The sequence below is a fragment of the Typopeltis vanoorti genome, chromosome 6, assembly GCF_054136105.1.
Source record: "Typopeltis vanoorti isolate ZY-2024b chromosome 6, IOZ_Tvanoo_1.0, whole genome shotgun sequence".
NCBI lineage: Eukaryota > Metazoa > Arthropoda > Arachnida > Uropygi > Thelyphonidae > Typopeltis > Typopeltis vanoorti.
Genome location: NC_143554.1, coordinates 103,700,599 through 103,720,933, shown reverse-complemented (window position 1 = coordinate 103,720,933; position 20,335 = coordinate 103,700,599). Strand labels below are relative to the sequence as shown.

The window sequence follows — 20,335 nt, the reverse complement described above, 5'->3', positions numbered from 1 at the left end:
AGATATTGATGCTCAGCTAACATTCGAATAGGCAGAAATTAGAAATTTGTCAATCAGACTGCAACTAAAGGAAAGAGAAATGATTCGTGGATTCCGTGAATACATTCTCGATAAGACATATCCAGAAAAACTGTTGTGTTTGGTAAATCTCTGAATACTATTCCCATTTCATCTAGTGAATGTGAATGCAGATTTTTGAATTTAAATATCATCCCAACAGCTTCGTTGAAGACTAAAACAGTTTCACACTTTTATTCATCAAATTCATTGGACCACCTTTAAGACTTTTTGATCCTTCAAAGTATGTTGATCTGTGGTTACTTAGAGGACAACATTCGGCCTTAGATATTAAGAACAAAGAAAGAAAGGAGTTGAGACAATTTGTTCGACAAGAATTGGACAAAACTTTGGAAAGCACTATGAACTTCTCTTAAATTATATAATGTTTTTTACAAATTTACTTTTACTTTTATATTTGGTCTTTGGTTGTATATTTTGATTTGTTTGTTTAATTTTACATTTGATCATGTCTAAAATAAAAATACTGAAGATAAATTATATCTAATTCATTTATGCCACTCTGTGACAGCAACAGCTGCTTTATATTTCATTTAAATTAAGATTTGAATATCATTTTCTTTAATAAAAAAGCTTAACAAGATGTGAGTTCCGGCACCTTTTTTTCTAGAAAAAAAAGCACTGCCTATAACTATATCATTTGCTATTAGTCAAGTCTCATTAATGCTGTCAAGGTGCACCAACCAGTGCCAGAAACTCCTCCTTTTTGTTCCTGATACTTCTGGCATTAGTAAATAGAAACTCATGATGCCTCAGGTATTTCTCAGTGGGTGTATAAATTCCATTTCCTTCCTACCGTGTGATCTTTCCTCTTTCCATTCTATATCTCCATAGTCAAAGTCTGGCATAATAATTACTCAACCTGCACTTATTGTACTAAGTGCAGGTTGCTTGAAAGATTAAATTTTGCATTCCTGTGCTCAGTTGCCTCATAGGTGCCAGCAAACACCATTTTCCCATGCCCACAATTCCAGCCTATTGAAATCATTCTGCAAGTACTGCACATCTGCTGCATTTCTGATTACCTCCATCTTTGCATCGTCAGCAAATAGCTGTATGTCACCTGTCAAATCTTGTCAATGTCATTAATGTATAGGCTGAATAACAGTGAACCAAGGACTGATCCTTGAGGCACACCACTGGTTACCTTGAATCTTGCAGATTCACCTCCCCCACCACCATATACGACTTCTTGATATCTGTCAATCTGCCATTTTCTTATCCATGCTAATGTTTTATAATCCAAACCTATATTCTCCAGTTTATGCAACAGTCTTCTCTGCTGTATTCTATCAAAAAGCCTTAGCAAAATCCAAAAGTATCATGGTGTATCCATTCCCCTTGTCTAGCTCAATGGTAACATTGTTATACAAGGGAAGGTCATGTGGTCATGTTATAGTAACTTGCTCACATTGTATAACATTATTATACAATGTGAGCAAGTTGCTATAACATGACCTTCCCTTAAAACCCATGTTGTTCATTGAGAAGAAGAGATTTTCTGCCAACCCATTTCTGAATGTGAGTTCTAATCAACTTTTCCAAAATCTGCCCCACTGCTTCTGAGATACTGATTGGTTGATAGTTGGATACACCAGTCTTTGCACCACCATTGTGCAATGGGATTACCATACAGTCTTTCCACTCCTGCAGAATCTTCCTATTCTCAAATTATATAGCCTGGTTAAAGGCATAGCCATTTCAGCTGAACACTCTGTTAGCACCTATACTTATATCCCATCAGTCTCTGTTGCTGAATTCTTATTCAGTTTGTGCAACAGCTGTAATGCCTCCTCCTCATACATCTGGATTTATTGTGAAGTGAATTAGCATGATAGATATATGTAAATTACATTGCACTCAGATAGCTGGCTCAAATTCTACGTATCCAAAATACAAGCTTTATTTCTTTCTTTCTTTTTTTTTTCTTCATACTTCTGGTATCTTGACAATTACTGCTTAAAAGAGGATGGATAGCTAATTATGCATCATTTTGTTAAGTTTTGACATTCATCCTGATTATCTAGAGCAAGGTTTTCACATTATGTAATAAATAAATAAAAAAAAAAAAATTAAAAAACCTTTGTCCACCTATGGTACAAATGTACTAATATATACATTTCTTATCATTATGAGATGTTTCGTGTAGACAAATTCATAAATAAATGATGCTTACCTGCATTATTATTTAATGTGCAATTTGCTTTTTTCCAGTTGGAAATAATACCTGGGAATATATATGCTCTCTTTTTGAGTTGGCTGTTTATGGAGGACATGTAGACAATCCCTTTGACATGAGAGTTCTTGTCTCCTACCTGAAACACTTCTTTAATTCCAATGTAATAGGTTCCTCTGGAATTAGCAGGAAGTCACTACCTGGATTATCTTCTTTTCCAAACTCTGCTGATTACAAGGTTTGTTGATTCTTGTATATTCATCTTGCATGAGATTACTGTAAATAAATTAACTAAATTTATTGCAATGAAAGTGTGCTTATTAGATAATTATGTTCTGTGTATTATGAATGCAAAACTGAAACATCCCTTGTACCACATGTATGTTTTCAGTTTTTTCCCCCCATGTTTATAACCACAATACCAGAATCATACTATGTTAATAAAAGAAGTATTTTTGTACACTCCTCAAAATGTATTATTGTTATGTCTGCTATGTAGCATGCATGTTATGGAAGTGTGTGTGTGTGTGTGTGTAAATAAAGGGACTTTATTTAGACAAAGTCATTAAAGTCATGGAAAAGAATGCTTCTGAAGCTATTCACTCTTATCCCTTGCCATCTTTTCATCTGCCTGTAACTGTGGAATTCTGATTTCTTTATCACTAGAAACTTCTGTTCTAGTCTTCCACACTGTCTCTTACTCATCAACCTTTCCTTCAAAAATCATTTTCATAAAACTGCTGCCTTATCCAATTTCATCTATTTTTCACTGTCCTAATGATGTTTCTCTCCTCTCTTATTCATTGGTGTACTTCCTTGTTGGTCACTTTTTCTGTCCATTTAATTTTCAGTACTTTTGTCCCAACACCATAACTCAAATGCTTCCATTCGTCTGTCTCATTTTGACAAGGTCCATGTTTCACTTGCATAATGAGTAGTATTCTTAACACATACTTTCATAAACTGTTTTTTTTTTTTTTTTCATGGTTCTAAATTTATGTTGGAGGAGAATAAATATCTCATCTTTGTTAAAGCTTCATTTACCATTGAATTTCTGCATCTTATATCTTTCACTCCTAATGTTCTCAATTATTACACTCCATAAATATCTGAAACGAAGTATTGTTTCACTGCTCAGCCAGATCTTAGCTGAAACTGGATATTATAGATATTATGCATATTATATATATTATATATGATGCACATATTATATGGATGTTATACATATATGCAGCATACATATTGGTAGATACAGCAGTCCGTCAGTTTGAGGTGATAAAAAAAAGAAAAAAAAGATAAGTATTAGTATTCACAGAGGACTTTTTTATAAGTATATCTTTACTATACCAGTTTTACTGTTTTTTCTGTATGATTTGTGTGGTTATTTAGAACAGATTTATTGTCTCTGTCTTATATTTGATTGTACTTGTATCCATCATGGCAGCTACCAGATGTAAGACGTTGATGCCTAGTCTGCCATCATTTAAAGACCACATTATTTGTAGCATAGTCAAAGATTTTGTAGCATGCTATGCATGTGAGTTTTCATCTTATAGGTTAAAAATGTGGCAGGTCAATAATGGTAATGTACATATGTACATCAAATGTATAGAGTGGAAAGTGCTAAGTGTTTCAATCTTGAGCTTCTGCAGCAGCAGAGATAGGACTTTGGAAACAATTGAGTACTGAATTGTAGATGGTAGCATGTTTAAGGATGAAGAGAATGTGAAGGATGTGTTTATGAGTTTGACCTTGGGCAGTTTGGGAGATGTTTTGTCTGATAGCCATGAATGCGCAAGTTAATGTCAGGTGAAAGCAGAATGTGGGAAGAGCGGGGCTACATTTATACTTTTGGAGGCCCTAGGTGCAACATCATTATGAGGCCCTCAAAAATAAGCATTTTTTTAGTTTATTGAAAATAAAAGTCAACATTTCCATAATAACTCATTTTAATAACACAATACAACATTGGTATACATATATTTGCATTTTAAAAAAAGTATAAAAATAAATCAGTTCAAATTTAAATAAAAAATGAATAACTAAAAGTTTTTTTTTCTGGCTTTGGTTTTAGCAAATATATCTATAATGTCATCATAATTGATCGAGTCCATTACATCTGATTCAATGCATAATAACGTCAGGACATTTTATTTTGGTGCAAGTTGCTTCTTAAATAATTTTTTATTCATTTCAACACTGAAAATGAGCGTTCAGCACTTGCATTTGAAATAGGCATCGTCAAAAACATTTTTAAAATTGTTTATAAATTTGTACATATTTTTAATTGAAGAATTTTCTTCCTTTATTAAAAATTATTAAAAATTGCTTAACTTCATCAGTAAATTTTTCTGGATCAGTATCAGTCCCATAAGTTTGTAAAATTTTATCAATACTAGTCTTGTACTTGTCTTGATCTATATCTTCCTTCAAAAAAATGTCAAACATATCTAATATGTATTGTTAGATTGTGAAATTTCGTCACTCTTTTTTTTTTTTTCGTTTTTTAACTCTTTCCTTTTCATCTTTAAATTTTGTCTCATCTGTTAATAAATTCGCTTCTTCATTTACAGCAGCAAAACTATTTCTTATATCCAAAATAAAACCAACTAAAGAGTGTAACAAATTATTAGCTAAAAACAAACCCATATCGGGATCTTGTAGAGATTTACTAGTAGCATTTATTTGTTGTAAAATTTTGTTCCACATAACTGTTAAAATTGCTGTTTCTGGTTTGTCAAAATGTTCAGCCAATGATGAGCTCTAATTTAGAAATAGGTTTTTCATATGGAGAAATGGATGGTTCAATTAATGCGTCTTTAATTTGTTTATATCTACGTTTCAAAGCCAATATAGCGTCAGCTCTTGCGGACCACCTCGTTTCACTTAGTCTTTTAACTGTTAAAGATTTTTTTTCTAAATGTTTAAGCAGTATACCCTATCTTCTTGTTGAAGATGAAAAGTAATTATATACATTTTGAATAAAACAAAAATATTGCACTGCTTCCAGACAAGATTCCGCAGCATAGTTGCCAATTAAATTTAAGGAATGACTAGAGCATGGTATATAATGTGCAGAGGCACTACGTTTTTTTCAGCCTAGCTTGTAAACCTATAGATACGTTTCATATTGGCAGTGTTATCATAGCTTTGCCCTCTGCACATTTTTATATCCAAAGATAATTCTTCTAATTTTTTTAATACTACCTCTTCTAAATATAAGGAATTATGTTGTGTAATTCTGATGAACCCGATAAATGTTTCTCTAATGTCAGAATTTGCGGCAACATACCTAAATATCATATGAGTATTATTGCAAAATAAGCAGCTTTCTTAATTTCTTATATTAATATTTCTCTTGTTTTTTTTTTTTTAGCTATTAATGCTATGAATTCATCACAAGTATGGTAAGAAAGATAATTTGATCTGCCAGAACCACAGTTGGCATATATTTTCATGTGATGTTTTAAAAAATCACAAATTCACTTGAATAATGTAAACACGATAAATAATTTCCACAAGAATCAGAAAAAATATCATTTGTATTTCCTCTAAAGGCTAGCCCTAGTTTACTCAGGAACTTAATGGTACCTATTATTCTTTTAAAACCTCTCTCCAATAATTTTCTTCAGATTGTATTTGTTTGATCAATTCAGAATCAATTCAACTATTTACAAAACTTGATTATCTTTTGCAATATGTGCACATTGCTCATATATGCTCAGTAGAATGCTCGTGATCACATAAGGTTCGTGTTATATTTCCGCAGTCATTAAAACCCTTCAGTAAGCTATTATTTGACTTAGCAAACAATTTACAAACAAAGCAGTAAATTGCTTTGCTGCTTTCTGAAAAAATTAGCCACTCTCGTTTTTCCTTTGTTCCATTCGCCTTTTTACAGTAAAAATGTAATATATTTACATTTCTGACATATATTCTATTGCGTTCTGTTTATTCTTTTTTTAAATTTTCGATTTTACCAATATTCTGGGGTATATTTATTAAAATATGCTCGATAAACTGTTCATTAATAGTAAGTGGCCACATTGCTATATCGGTAGGATAAGAGATAGCTTGCTTGCTGGTAAGTACAGACCCCGATTGAAAATTTTCTTCAGAATCCTCTTGATTTGTTTCATTTACTTCTTTTTCTCCTTCTATGTTTTCCACATAGAAGGAGAGAAATTCATTCATTTTCACTTTCATCTCCTCCTGATAATGATATTTTCGTTTTCATTCCGAGAACTGTGAAGTACAACTTCAGTTTTACGAAATTCTTCATTTTCAGAACACAAGAAAGACAAAATTGCCCCCTTTTGACTATTTAGCTGTTTTTCATTTTCTCTAAGTCGTTTTCTTTTACTAGCTCCGGATTCAAATTTTCTTGGCATTATTATGTGTATTAATCTATCAAAAGCAAAATAAATATTCATTAAATCCAAAATAAACATATAAATAAAATAAACAATTATGTTAAAAGCTTAAAAAATACAAAAATAGAAACAGTAGACCTTGGTTTTGTTAAAATAAACGACTAACAGTAAAATAAGAATAATAAATCATTGAATAATATATTCTTACCAACTGTGACAACTACTTTAACCATATAATTAGGTATATACACTTGTATACAGTATACTGCTTTACAAGTACTAGCCAAATAACGTAACTAAACTGTCAGTTTAATTACCATTTTTTTGAATTTCCTTTACTGTTCTACGATATTTGACCCTTTTTGCGGGCACAATTTATTTATTGTGTCTCTTCCCAAAAATATAAACGAATTTCACACGTATATAATAAATATTAATATTAAAAAAATCTTGGTAATATTAAACTAGCAACCTTGTAAGTCATTTTATATAAATAAATGACTAACTATAAATAATTATGCAACTGCTATGATACTTTATATTTAATATTAAATTTTCTAAATTGTTTAAAATCTTTTAATGTAATTCTAAATATATATATTATTTACTCTTTTAAATATTCCATGTAATTGAATCATAATTAATATAAAGAAAGATGTAATTAAAAACTTTCTGTGAAAGATTTCAATTGCAGTGTTGATTATTGATTTTGAGAATGTTCAGTTTGTTTAACAAGCTTTGTTGACAAGCATCATAGTTGCTACAAAAATTCGGAATACCGAAAAAATATTAAAAGGTATGGTAATAATTTGGTATAAGGATAAAAGTTTTTTTTTAAAAAAAAAAAAAAAAGAATTTAAATGCAATCAAATTAAGCTTGCTAATCAAAGTAAAAATTGGAACTTCATGAACTGTGAAGTTCAGATATTCTAACTAAAAATAAAAATTTTGAATTTATGGTAATAAAAATTATAACAAAAATCATCATATTTATGGAATTACAACATTTATTTATTACAAGATTTATTCAACTCCAGCTTTGATTTTTTTAAGTTGCAGTACTAAGCATAATAATTCCAGCTTTAGTTAAAATGTAGAGGCAATAAATAGCAACGATAACTTGCTATGCTCGCTAACATCCACTTTTTTACTCGACATTTTACCCTAAAATGACTGGAATCTTGATGCACAAAAAAATGAACTGAAAAATCAATTTAATTTATAAATAATAATAAACTTGAAATTCAAATGCTCTATTTATGTGATATAGAAACTGCTTTTACTCAACTAATTAATACAAATAGCAGCAGCACACAATAAAACCTCTGTTTTCTCTGGAATGTGTTTGAAAATGATCGCAAAAACTTTAACTCAAAAACTTATTTATTCTGTTTACAATTTCCACTTATTAAACTTCTAGTATACTTGCAAAGAAGTTAGCTAACTCTCTATTTAGTTACTTTTACAAACTGTATATCTTCAAATATGCCAATAGATTCTCTTAATGACACTTCTTGTTACTGTTAATCTAAATCTTAATTATCCAACTAAAACACATTATAAGAGGAATTGTACAAAGGTATATAACTTACAAAAAGCTCTGTATCGCACATTCAGTCAAAGGTCTTGCACAAAAAGTTCTAAGGCAATTCTCTCAGCTCAGATCTTGAGCTTCCTTCAGGAAATCTGGCTTCAGAAATATCTCATCGAGAAAATAGCAGACTATGAACTGCGCCCTGCGCTACTCATATACAGCTCCAGCAAAAAGTTATTCTCCCACAGCGAAAAGAAAAAACTTCCGCGCGAAGGTGCTTCGGGTAATTTGTCTCGCATTTTCTCCTCTGCTTGGGCTTGCCTAAAAAATGCCTGGACAACTGCCTCCTTTTTCTGCCGCCTCCACTAACTCGAATTGCCACCAACTGTCAACCGGGATTCCTCTCTGGCTGGCCTGGAAGCTTTTCTCCGTGATTGTAACATCTCCTTTTGGCAACTCGAAGCCTTCTCTTAAGACTGGAACCGGGAAGCTCCTCTCTGCAACATCTGGAAATGGGAATCTCTCTCTCTCTCTCTCTCTCTCTCTCTTTCTCTCTAGTGACTTCTGGATCCGAGAAGCTCTATATGCTTGGCTCTGTCCCCTTTTATTATGCCTTCTCTGAGACTTCGCACAAAGTTTGTAACCCCAAAAGAATTCAGCATGATTCTTTCATCTTAAGTTTTAAGTTCGGCCCACTCTTTGTTCTCTTTTGTGCCTTCTTTTGATTGTAAGTTGCCGACCATCGGGAAGTTGTGTGAACCTTTCTGACTGACTTTGGAGGTGTTTACATGCAGAGTTTGTAAACCTTTCTAATACACACAAAATTTAATAAACAACCTTTCTAATGCCACCATGTAGATCTATTACATATAGATCTACACGATGAAAAACATTCCCTTTGTTTTTAACACACTAACATATTCTTATTAAAGAAGTATATACAGTTAATTTCCAAAGGTCTATTTTACAAAAATATCTAATACAAAATATACAGAGACAAACAAGGTTATTTTTTACAACATTCTTATGGGACTTGACCTAAGTAAAAAAATCAATGTAATGTGTTTTGGAATATTTAAGCTACAATCGAGTTTTTACAATATTGATAAGAACAATAGTCTAAAAGTCCAGGTAGTTCAGAGAAAATGATCTGACAAAATGAAACTAGTTTATTTATTTAAAAACACAAAAATACAAATTTATTAAGTATATCTTTATAGAGTACATAATTAAAAGGACTCTAATAATAATAATAATAATAGATTTCTACAGATGCGTCTCATCTTGTTTCGGTATTATCAAAATTATCAATCTTCTTCTTCTCCACGTTATTCCCGCTTCCTATGCAGGGTCCGCGTGTTACTTAGATGCGACTTCTTGTTGGTACTACTCCCAGCCGACCTGTCGCCTGGTCTGCCGCTGGGAGTGGAGATATATTTTTGACTGTAGAGGCGCATGTTCACGGGGCCAGTTTGCCTGCTTGTGGGATGAAAAACGCCAGATAAACTGGCAGAAAAAACCCTACTGACTGCACCCAAGACCAGCTAACTTGGCTATGCTTGAGGAAGATCCTCAAATTCCTCACGTCTACAACGGGAATCGAACCTGGGACACTCCTTCCCCAAGCATATGGTTGCGAAGCTCAAAGCTACTAGGCTAACCGCGCAGGCTGACCTGATTAATTAAATATTAAATATGAAATATAGTAAATGTCTAAAATAGCAATTCAGATTATTAATGGGATAAAAATGGAAATTTGTACATTTTTAACATCACTGATTATCAAAATTATCTATAATAAATTTAATTTAATCCTTTATCCAAGTGTGTGCAAACAAAGTTTGTGCCTGAAAGTATCTTCAGGACTGGGGTAAAGTGGTACAACACCAGGTGACTCCTTGCAAAGTGGAGCAAGCTACCAACACTCCTAATCTCAGTATCTCCCATAATGCAAAACATATCTCCTTGCGGATATGTATAATGTTATGCATTAAGGGAAGGGCCACTACCCAGACTAGTTTCGACCTTTATTGAGGTCTCTTCAGTGGGAGCCAGGTCCAAGTGGAGATACCAAGGCAGAAGCATTAGCAAGGTCATCTCCTCCTATAGGAGCTGCCAAACGGTGTGCCACCTTTTTATTAAATTACTCTGGATTTAGAGAAAGATGTTGAAAGTTTATCAAGAAAATTTACCAAGTGAAAAATAAACTTTCAACAAAATTATCAAGTTATTCTGAAGCATTATGAATTTTGCTATTTTATTATTAAGCCGCTAATATTTCTTCAAATGCGGCACTTTTTACAAAACTGGCTAAGTTATGCTGAATATATCTGTTTTTCGCAAATATACTCAACATTTCTTGCAAATATACTCAAAATCCTTTTGACCTAATAAAAAGGCAGAACTGATGAAGTTTCATCAGCATTCTATCTTTAAAATGCAATTATCTCCCCCCCCCTGCTGTTAACTGATTATTGTAGTTATGTGCACTGTATTTCTTGGATTGACCCTTTTTTGTTGCACAATTTACTTATTGTGTCTCTTCCCAAATAAAAACGAATTTCACATTTGCGAAAATAAATAATCAAAATGTTTGTTTGCATTGGAAATATTATGTCAAATATTTATATTTTTTAAATAACATTTATTGAAATAAATATGACATTTTGCTTCCTTTCCTTGCAGAATAAGATTATATGGGTCGCACATTTCAATTTTAGGAACGATTTTTTTATTTCCTTTTTTTTTTATAAGCCTGTGTAGCTCAGTGGATGTGGCGTTTGCACACCATGGCGCTTGGCCGCACGAAGGAAGACTTGGTTTCGAGTCTAGTCAGCGACTAGAGGAAATTTTTCTAAGCCTTTTTTCGACCGGTTCCCGAGTTAGTCAATCTCTGGCATGGGCAAGCAGGTTTTCCCTCCCGGAAACTTGGGTTTTTCATCCCATAAACTCAAGAAAATCAACTGTAGAACCCACATTGTTTCAGACATTAAATACGAGTGTTAGGTTTAGCGACAACGAGATGGCAGCACATTTGAGCCGTCTCTCTTCGCTGTGTACCACTTAATTAGTGATAGCCTTGGACCATCTATCTCTGATTGGTACCAGTGAAGATTGAACTGCCCACTCAGTCTCCAAAAGTTAGATAGGGCTAAATGGCCTCGCCTACTCCCCGTATACGGGAATAAAAAGGCGTTAGCTGATTTTTTTTTTATTTTTTTTTTATGAACAACAAATGGTGTTAAACTGCATTACTCAGGGTTTCCGATTGTGAGTCTTTTTAATTGATATCCAGTGGTGTTTTATCAGAGATTCTATACCTTTGTCTTTTGCTTAAAACTGCAGCAGTACAATTACTTTGGAAAAATAACGAATTCAAACAAAAAGAAAGTGCGCACGTGTTATCTAGCAGTATTTGTGTGCGTGCGAGATAATAATTTTGGGAGTGGGGAATTAAAGGCAAATTAATTCTGTTATGAAAATTTTGGAAATAAAATTTCATTTTGACGCATGCACCTACACATGTTTCAAAAGATAAACTGTAGGGAAAATATCGCTACTTCAAAACTGCATAATATCGAAATTAGCCAAAAATGTGTACATAACAGTTGACTTCATAACTGCCGTTTATTTTGATTTGTAGTGAGTGATTACGGGGAAAACCAAGAAAGTTGAAATGCAAAAACCTACAGATTATGTTATAAAAATTATGCATTACATGATATGATTCAAGATTTACGCAGGATAACTACCCTTCGAACTAAGATTATGAATAAAATAGGAAACTTAATTTGGAACAGATGGAGGCTGTATTCATTTTTAGATTTGGATTTTCATGAATTTATAAAATAATTCTTTGACAAAAATAATTATCTTCAATCAAGTTCTTGGAGAATTTTATAATGTATTGGCGATTAAAATAATTACCAAAAAAATTGATAGTGACATTGATCTTCCAAAGTGATACAATATGAAGTGAAGAAAGTATGAAAGGATTTCTTATTTTATGCTGGTATTAAAAACTATAATTATACGATGAAAACAAGCAACAAAATGAATATAACTCATGAGTATTTAGTCTGATATAACTTAGCTTCCAGTTTCCGAGCAAACGGCTAGCAACTGCGTTTCTTGCTAGGTAAGAAACGCAGTTGCTAGCCGTTGTTGCTAGTCACAGAATTAGCTATATGCTAGGTAATCTAGTTAAAGTGTTCTTTTCAGCATGAAGGATTATCGCACCTTCTAATGGACATGACTGTCAAACCACACTTCTTATCCATGTTCTTTCAGCAGGTGGACAGAATATTATCCGGGTTTTCTGGATGTGTATATACGTCCAGCAAAGAAATGGTATGCTTACATACATGAATTTTATGGAATACAGAGTTCCTGTTAGTTTTATATTCTAAGGAAAGAACAATGTATTTCAAATGGAAGCAGGAAGCCTCACAAATTTTTCAGCGGCCTCTAGTTTTTATATTATGAATTTAATATTTTAAAATAAGTATTTTATTTTGCAACTATAACTACGCTGTTTTTTATTGTTCTTTGTGAGGAGTAAGGTTTTAAAATGAGCCCCCCCCCCCAGAGAGTGAGGCTCCCATCTTGCTCGTCATGCACCTAATGGTAAATGCGGCCCTGGTGAAGAGAGAAATAGAACTGCTGAGAAAGGAGATGGAAAGCATGAAGACTGAGTTGAGGAGAATGAATGAAGAGATTAAGAGACTGAAGAGGTAAACTAGGTGAATGGAGAATGAGAACGGGTGTGAGAGAAAATCATAAGAGATCAAGGGGGGGGGGGGAGAAGAAGGCACGATAATGGAAGTGACAGGTAAAGAGAAGAAATAAGAGAAAGGAGAGAGAGAGAGAGAGAGATTGGATGCAGAAAGGAGAATGAATGAAGCTGTTTGGAGTGTCATCTACAGAGATTAAGTAGTTTGAAGCATGTATAGTACAATGCCACTGTAGTGCTTATCAGGAGAAACATTAAAAAGTATGCCATTAAAGAAGAAAATGTAGAGATGATAGTGGTGGTTAGCACAAATGACCTAAAAGATAGTGTGAATCATGCAGCAAGAGATTGAGACTGACTAAATAGTGCAGCAGAAATGTGAGTGTGTTACTTCAGTTATATATTATAATTCAGAGTGGAGAAGAAGCACAGTGATAATGAATAAGATTATAGCGACAATACATAGGAAGACTGGTTTGGAATGTATGGAAGCACAGCGTACATTTGATTTGTATGCAAGGGATAGATAGCATTTGAACACAGAAGGACACAGGCATTTGGAGAGCATTGTTTTCAGGGTAATTGAATATGATAGGCAGGTAAACTAGAATTGCAAGGGTAGAATATAGCAGAAATGTTTTCATGTACAACAGTGACTTGAGAAATGAGAGGCTTACAGAGCCAAGTGGAGTTTGTGGGACGTAATAATAGTTATAATAATACTGGCAATACACTGCTTTTTCTGTATACAAATGCCAGGATCATTAGGAATATAGGGGATGCATTTGTAGCATTGTTTGACTTAGTCTCTACAGAGCTGATTGTTGGTGTCAGTGAAACTTGGTTAGCTGATGAATATGCTCTGACAGGATTAGAAATTGAAGAGTATTGCATATTTCAGCAGGACAGGGAAGTTAAATATGTTGGTGGAGGAGTGTTACTCATGATGACAGATAAATTATGCCCTCTAAAAATGGAGAATAAGAGTGGAAACTAATGATTTTGAGAGTGTATGGTGCAAGTTTATAGGACAAGATATTTAGTGGTATGTTGTTGTAGACTAGGAAATGTTGTTGTTATTATAGGCACCTCTGTGGAATCTGACAACTCATCACAGGAAATCTGAAGACAATATCCTCACAATATCTATCATACCTCTACTTCAAGACATTAGCAGACAAAGCACATCCAACTCTGGCAACCCATTCCATTCATTCATCACTCACCAAGAAAAAATCTAGTCCTCAAACCCTTACTTACTAAGCACACTCTTATTCAACTTTCAGGGATGACTTCATGTGCTGCCCTCTCTAGCCAAGTGCTGAAATATTTCCACTGCATGTCATTTTAAAATTTTAGAGAATTATGGGAGATTGTAAAACACGAGGAATATTCTGTCAAGTAAGGGATATATGCAACTACAAGGCAGGTGACTATGACAATCATAAGAAGAAGTTAAATCTGTGCCATGGCATAAAACACTGCAGGGTAAGGATGTTATAGTATGCCCACAGATACGAGACACTTTGACACTTCTGCACATGTCAACAGAAGGAGAATCCATTTGGATAATAGGGTAATCAATCCATATTGTGAGATGAGTTGTTTATTATTATACGTCGGAAAATGAACTTCTCTTTTATTATCGTTTTAGTTTTTAAAGTGGTAACTATTTTGCTTGTATAACAGTTGGTACATTTTACCTATAAAACACATGATTTCGTGTGTTCTTGACCAATTCGTTCATCACCTTATTTCTTTCTCCCCTTCAACATGAATTGACTCTTCTTGGCAGTCTGCCAATGAGAACTCTCCCTTCTGTGGTCAGACTATAGTAGTGCATGGGATATAGTTGAAGGTCATCTAGCAGAATTCTTTTGCTGCTCAACCTTCTATATGAAATTATCAAGGGATAACTGAACAGTGGCTTCTCCCTTCTCTTCTTGAAGCTCTCGATAACAGGCCAAAAGCATCATCTTTGGACTTTTAAGACCATTTGCATCAATCCTCCAACTAATTTGTCGACTATTTAAAAATGTCTTATCTATACATTTTTTCATGAAAAAAGCATCATATTTAAGAGCATTCAGTGTGCACATAGCAAGGAGAATGGTAAAGTTGTTTTTAAAGCCTGGGTAACTCAAAGGATCAAATTAGAAAAGTTCTAAATATGTGGCAAGATACAGTTATGTTCCTGGTACAGAATTTTTTCAAAACATAATTTTCAGATAAGCACCAGATAATTATTTCTTTTTCTTTATAATTTTCATTTACATCTTCAGATCAATTTTTTTCTATTTATGCATGGGCTCACTTTTTCAACTTCTGTTCTTTTTTCCAGACATGATTGTACTGTACTCCTAAAACACTAAAAATAATGAAAGTGTATGAATACAAAAACACAGCATCTCTATGTTCAGTAGTAAGGAAGGCACATGCACTTCATAAACTATCTTCCTTACAAATGACTGTCTTGTTAAGTAAAGTAAAACTTTTATAACTCACATTATTTTTCATAGTCTTTCAGGATGATTTGGATTAGTTCAAATTTATGCAAGTTGAATTTATATCAAAGACTACCTGTATTAACAGCTAAATGATTAAATAAATATCCCTTTTTAATTAATTTATTTTGTGTGTGTGTGTGTGTGTGTGTGTGTGTGTGTGTGTGTGTGTGTGTGTGTGTGTGTGTGTGTGTTGCAAATTAAACTGCAAAAAATCAAAAATGAAGATCCTGACTGTGCTTTTTATCATCATCATCAGTGACGCATAGAGCACTCAGGGCCAGGTATCTTTGGATTCCATAATTTTTTAATATGATAGATGGGTTAGTCTTATATTTTGAATATATATTTTTGTATGTAAATTGCATTTGTACTCCTAATCGGTTGCCCATTTCATTTTTTTCAGTGTAATTGAATGGCGAACAACTTATTATTATATTAGATTTATGGAATAAGCTAGCAATTTAAAAAAAATAATAAATAAGAGCATTCATAAGTCAGTCAAACTAAATTCATAACCAAGTCAAACTAAAGTGCATCATTTTCGATGATGCACTTTAGTTTGACTTGATTCAAATCCCATCTACATTGCAAAGAACCTTTATCAGGACTTTTCACCTGAAGCTGAGTTAGTCAGTCTGGAGCTAAAAGGCTTATCCTTTACAAAAATTGGAGGTTTTTTTAGTCCTTTATTAACAGGCAAACTGGCCAGAGCACAGTGTTTTATCAATGCAGTTAGCACTGATAAAACACTGTGCTGATAGAATTAACTGCCCCATCAGAGCACTAATTACATTTCATAGAAGCTAAGTTATTTGACATTCAGCCCAACACACAAGGCAAACTTGGGGTGGAGGTAAATAAATAAACATAATTAGTAATCATAAATTACATTCGGTTATAAATCTCCTACAGTTAGTCTTACTACTTTCTGTTAAGTGTTAATTTAAAAGTTTTCCATAGTGGTTACATTGATTTTAAGCTAACCCTCCATAAAGCTCTGAAATAAAGATTGAATGTGAAGGGTTTAGTATTTTCAGGGAAGATAGGATAGGGGAGGAACTGCTAATGATAATAGATGAATTGCAGTCAAAACGAACAGGAGACAGCTGGGAGGGTGGCTGTTCATTTGAAGCAATCTGGTCTGAGATTAAAGTCAGTAAGATAAAATATACAATTGGTTGTTGCTGTAGTCCAGGAAGTTCCACAAACAATCTGGATGACATGCATCGCCAAATTAGTACAATGAGTGTACAGGTCGAGTGATTATTATTTGGGACTTCAACTATGGAGATATAGACTGGAAAGAAGAAAGATCACACGGCAGGAAGGAAATAGAATTTACACACCTACTAAGAGATAATTACTTAAGATAGCATGTTAGGAGCGGGGGGGGGGGTGAGTATTTGACCCAGTTACAGAATTGGAAGAGCTATCCATAACCAAGGTGACAACATTGCTTACAATTGGTGAAAGTGACCATGCAGTTTTGACGGGGGAGATTGTAAAATATGAGGAATATTCTATCAAGAAGGGGGGGGTTTTGTGGAACTACAAGGTAGGTAATATGACATACTTGAGAAGAAGTTTACATCTGTACCATAGCATAAAACACTGCAGGTAAGGATGCTAGTAGTGGATGGAATATAGTTAACGGTCATCTAGAGGAAGCAGTATTAAATTGTATACCTAGGGTAAGGAGGGTTAATTGGGTAGGAGTTAGATGAATGAGTAATATCGTTAAGCACAAGCTACAGAAGAAGAAGAAAATGGTGTTGAGGGTATATAAAGAGAAAGGTGACTAGCAAACTCATGAACAGTATAAGGCTCAGGCAAGAAAGGTGACCAGAACGGCAACGAAGACAAAATCAGATTAAGAGAAGAATCAAGCTGGGAAGGCCAAAGGAAATCCCAAAGAGTTCCTTCCTTATGTGGCAGGTAAGAGAAAGAATAACTATGGTAGATTAACCTTAATGAGTGATGATGATCACGAGGAGACAGAAACAGATAAAATTGCTGAGTTATTGAGTAACTACTTTGCAAGTGTATATCATCTTAGTGAGATTACTGCTTTAACCTCTGTGACAGACACTAATGTGGAAACAGAGATGGATGAATTGGAGGTTCTTTAGATATTGCAGAATCTCACTCTAATTATAGCTGTGGGATTAAATGGAATAGCAGCTAGAGTTTTGCGAGAATTTGCTAGAGAACTGGCAATGCCTTTGACTAGGCTCTTTAATTTAAGTCTCAACTCTGGTAAAGTTCCAAAGGAGTGGAAAGAGGTCAAAATAATTCCTTTGCATAACGGAGGTTCTAAGACTGCAGTAACAAATTATAGACCAATTACTATCTCAGGCAGGGTGGTAAAAGTACTAGAAAAATTAGTAAAAATGAGAATTCAAGAATGGATAGATAAAAATATGATACTATATGAGGGTCAGCATGCCTTTGTGAAGGGTCGGTCATGCCTTAGTAATTTACTAACTTTCTTTTTATAATAGAGTAACAGCTGAGTTGGATAAAGGAAATGGCCACATGATGATTTTGCTGGATTGTGCAAACTCATTTGACAGAATTCCACATGGAACTCTATTATGCAGATTATAATATATGGGGATGGATATGACACTGGTTAAGTGGATAAGAGGGTGGCTGCTAGAGAGAGAGAGAGAGATATCAAAAAGTGATATATGGAGGGGAAGAATCGAGGCAAAAACAGTTTTAATTTGTACATAAATGATATAGGAAATGACCTGAAAGAAAATATTCAGTTGTTTGCTGATTATTTGAAATTGGGTAGAGTAATAGTTAATCAAGGTGATGTGAAGCACTTGAAGGACAATTTAAATAGGCTGTCAATATGGGCAAAAGATAATGGATATCAGTTTAATGTGGAGAAAGTTATGCATTTTGGGAAAAATAGATTATAAGTTATGTATCACATTTATGGCACACCAGAAAATGTACTTCAGAAAATAGATGAAGGTAGAGATTTAGGTGTAGTGGTAGACAGAGAGTTAAAGTTTAGAGGACATTTTGCTAAGGTAGCCCATAAGATTACTTGGCTGTTGAAGAACACATTAACAAGTACAGATAAGGAAGTTGTTATTATTATTCCTCTTTATAAGGCCTTGATACGCCCACATCTGGCTTACTGTGCTCGAGTCTGTAGATGGCCTGGGGAATGTTCCCTATGAGGATAGATTGAAGGTGTGTGGATTGCAGAAGTTGGTTGATAGGAGGAAAAAAAAGGGGTATGATAGAAACATTTAAGTTTCTTAAAGAGTTTTATAGGATTAATACAGGGGAAATATTTCAGCAATTGGCTAGAGGGATTAGAAAAAGGGGAAGTTGAAGAAATGTGTGGTTAGTAGGTGTGTGAGGACATGATTTTTTGTTTGGAGAGTTGTGAATGAGTGGAATGGGTTGCCAGAGTCAGTTGTGAGTGGTTTGTCTGTTAATTGGTTCAAGGAGAGGTATGATTGATTGTGTGGATACATGTGCTCTCCCATGATAACTCTTCAGACGCTATGGAGGTGTCCATATAGTAATAATAATAACAATAAAAAATAATAATAATTTGATGTATAGGAATGTAAGACATGATAATCAATAAACATAAGATGGATTTAACTTAAATATATATATTTATTTTATTGGTATAAAATTTCACTCTTGTGTCATGTGCATCTTCAGTATGACTTTCATATTAAACAAGAAGAAAAGAAACCAGTATATTCAAGAGCAAACCACAGAAACTGCTTAAATGTTATAGAATGTCATCATCTACATTAGGATTCCAGTTAAAATAACTTTAACAAGAGATTTTAAAAAAATTAATAATTAAAATAAATAAAAGTTAATTCTGGAATTGGCAAAGAACTGCTTCCCATAAGAGGAATAAGTTTAGTCCATCGTTTCTATTTAGATTTAGTTGATGCCAAAAGGTTCCCACCATTCTCTTTGTATAGCCATTCCAAGAGATGATTACTTAATTTTCTTCGAAAGAACTTGGTATCTGATGGATAGCATACTCTACAGCAGTGCTTCCCAAACTTATGATGTAAAGCCCCCCCTTGGAAAAATTTAAATATTTCACGGCCCCCATCGAAAAAAAAAATCGTAATACAAACATATATTATTATAATATTTATTGTATTTATATTCAATACAAAACATACACAGCGAATATTGCAAAAATTAAATGCAAATATTACATTTTTAGCATATGACATGCCACACACTTAGTCTTAAAACATTTATTTGTTTTCATTATTTCACGATCCCCCTCAACAAAACTAATAACGGCCCCTAAGGGCGCCGCACCCCCCCCCCCACAGTTTGGGAAGCGCTGCTCTACAAGTCCCGATTGCTCTTGCTCACAGAATTTAACGTAGTCTAAATGCTCATTACACTGCATGGCTGCAGATCTACTTGTTTGGTCAAAATATGATGATCAACAGTAGTAAGGGATTTGATATACTTCAGGATGGGCTAAAGACAGAAGTTTACCTTTAGGTGCCTCAGAACATATAGCCAAACTATTTAGATCTGGCCTGCAATTGTCCTTCTGTCCTAACAACAAGATATCTACTTTTCTAGGCTCAGCTAAAGATAAACTTCTGCCTTTTATGCAATTAAAAAAATATATTCATAAGTTTAATCTGTTTTATGTTTATTAATATATGTTTATTCACAGGCTTACTCCTGTTGACTCTTTGCTTGACATTATAGTTATTATTAATATCAAACCTGCAGAGAGGGAAAACACTTATTTCAGGAGATGGACACATTGTTACACAAAAATCTTATCAAACTGTAGTTTAAATTCATTCAGTGTGTCTGCATTCACCATACTGTTATGCAGTCATTCCACTCTCCATGTAAAATATCTGTTCCTTATGTCATTCCTCACATTTTGCTTATACAGTTCTA

General features: G+C 33.7%; 1 protein-coding gene across 1 annotated transcript in view; it reads left to right on the top strand.

Annotated features, from left to right (window-relative positions):
- btv (dynein cytoplasmic heavy chain beethoven) overlaps positions 1-20,335 on the top strand; it is a 1,245,321-nt gene that overhangs the window by 1,153,744 nt on the left and 71,242 nt on the right. Inside the window, exon 71 of the mRNA XM_090394552.1 lies at positions 2,293-2,492. Coding sequence (XP_090250678.1) covers positions 2,293-2,492 — 200 coding nt within the window. The remainder of the gene's footprint in view (positions 1-2,292; positions 2,493-20,335) is intronic.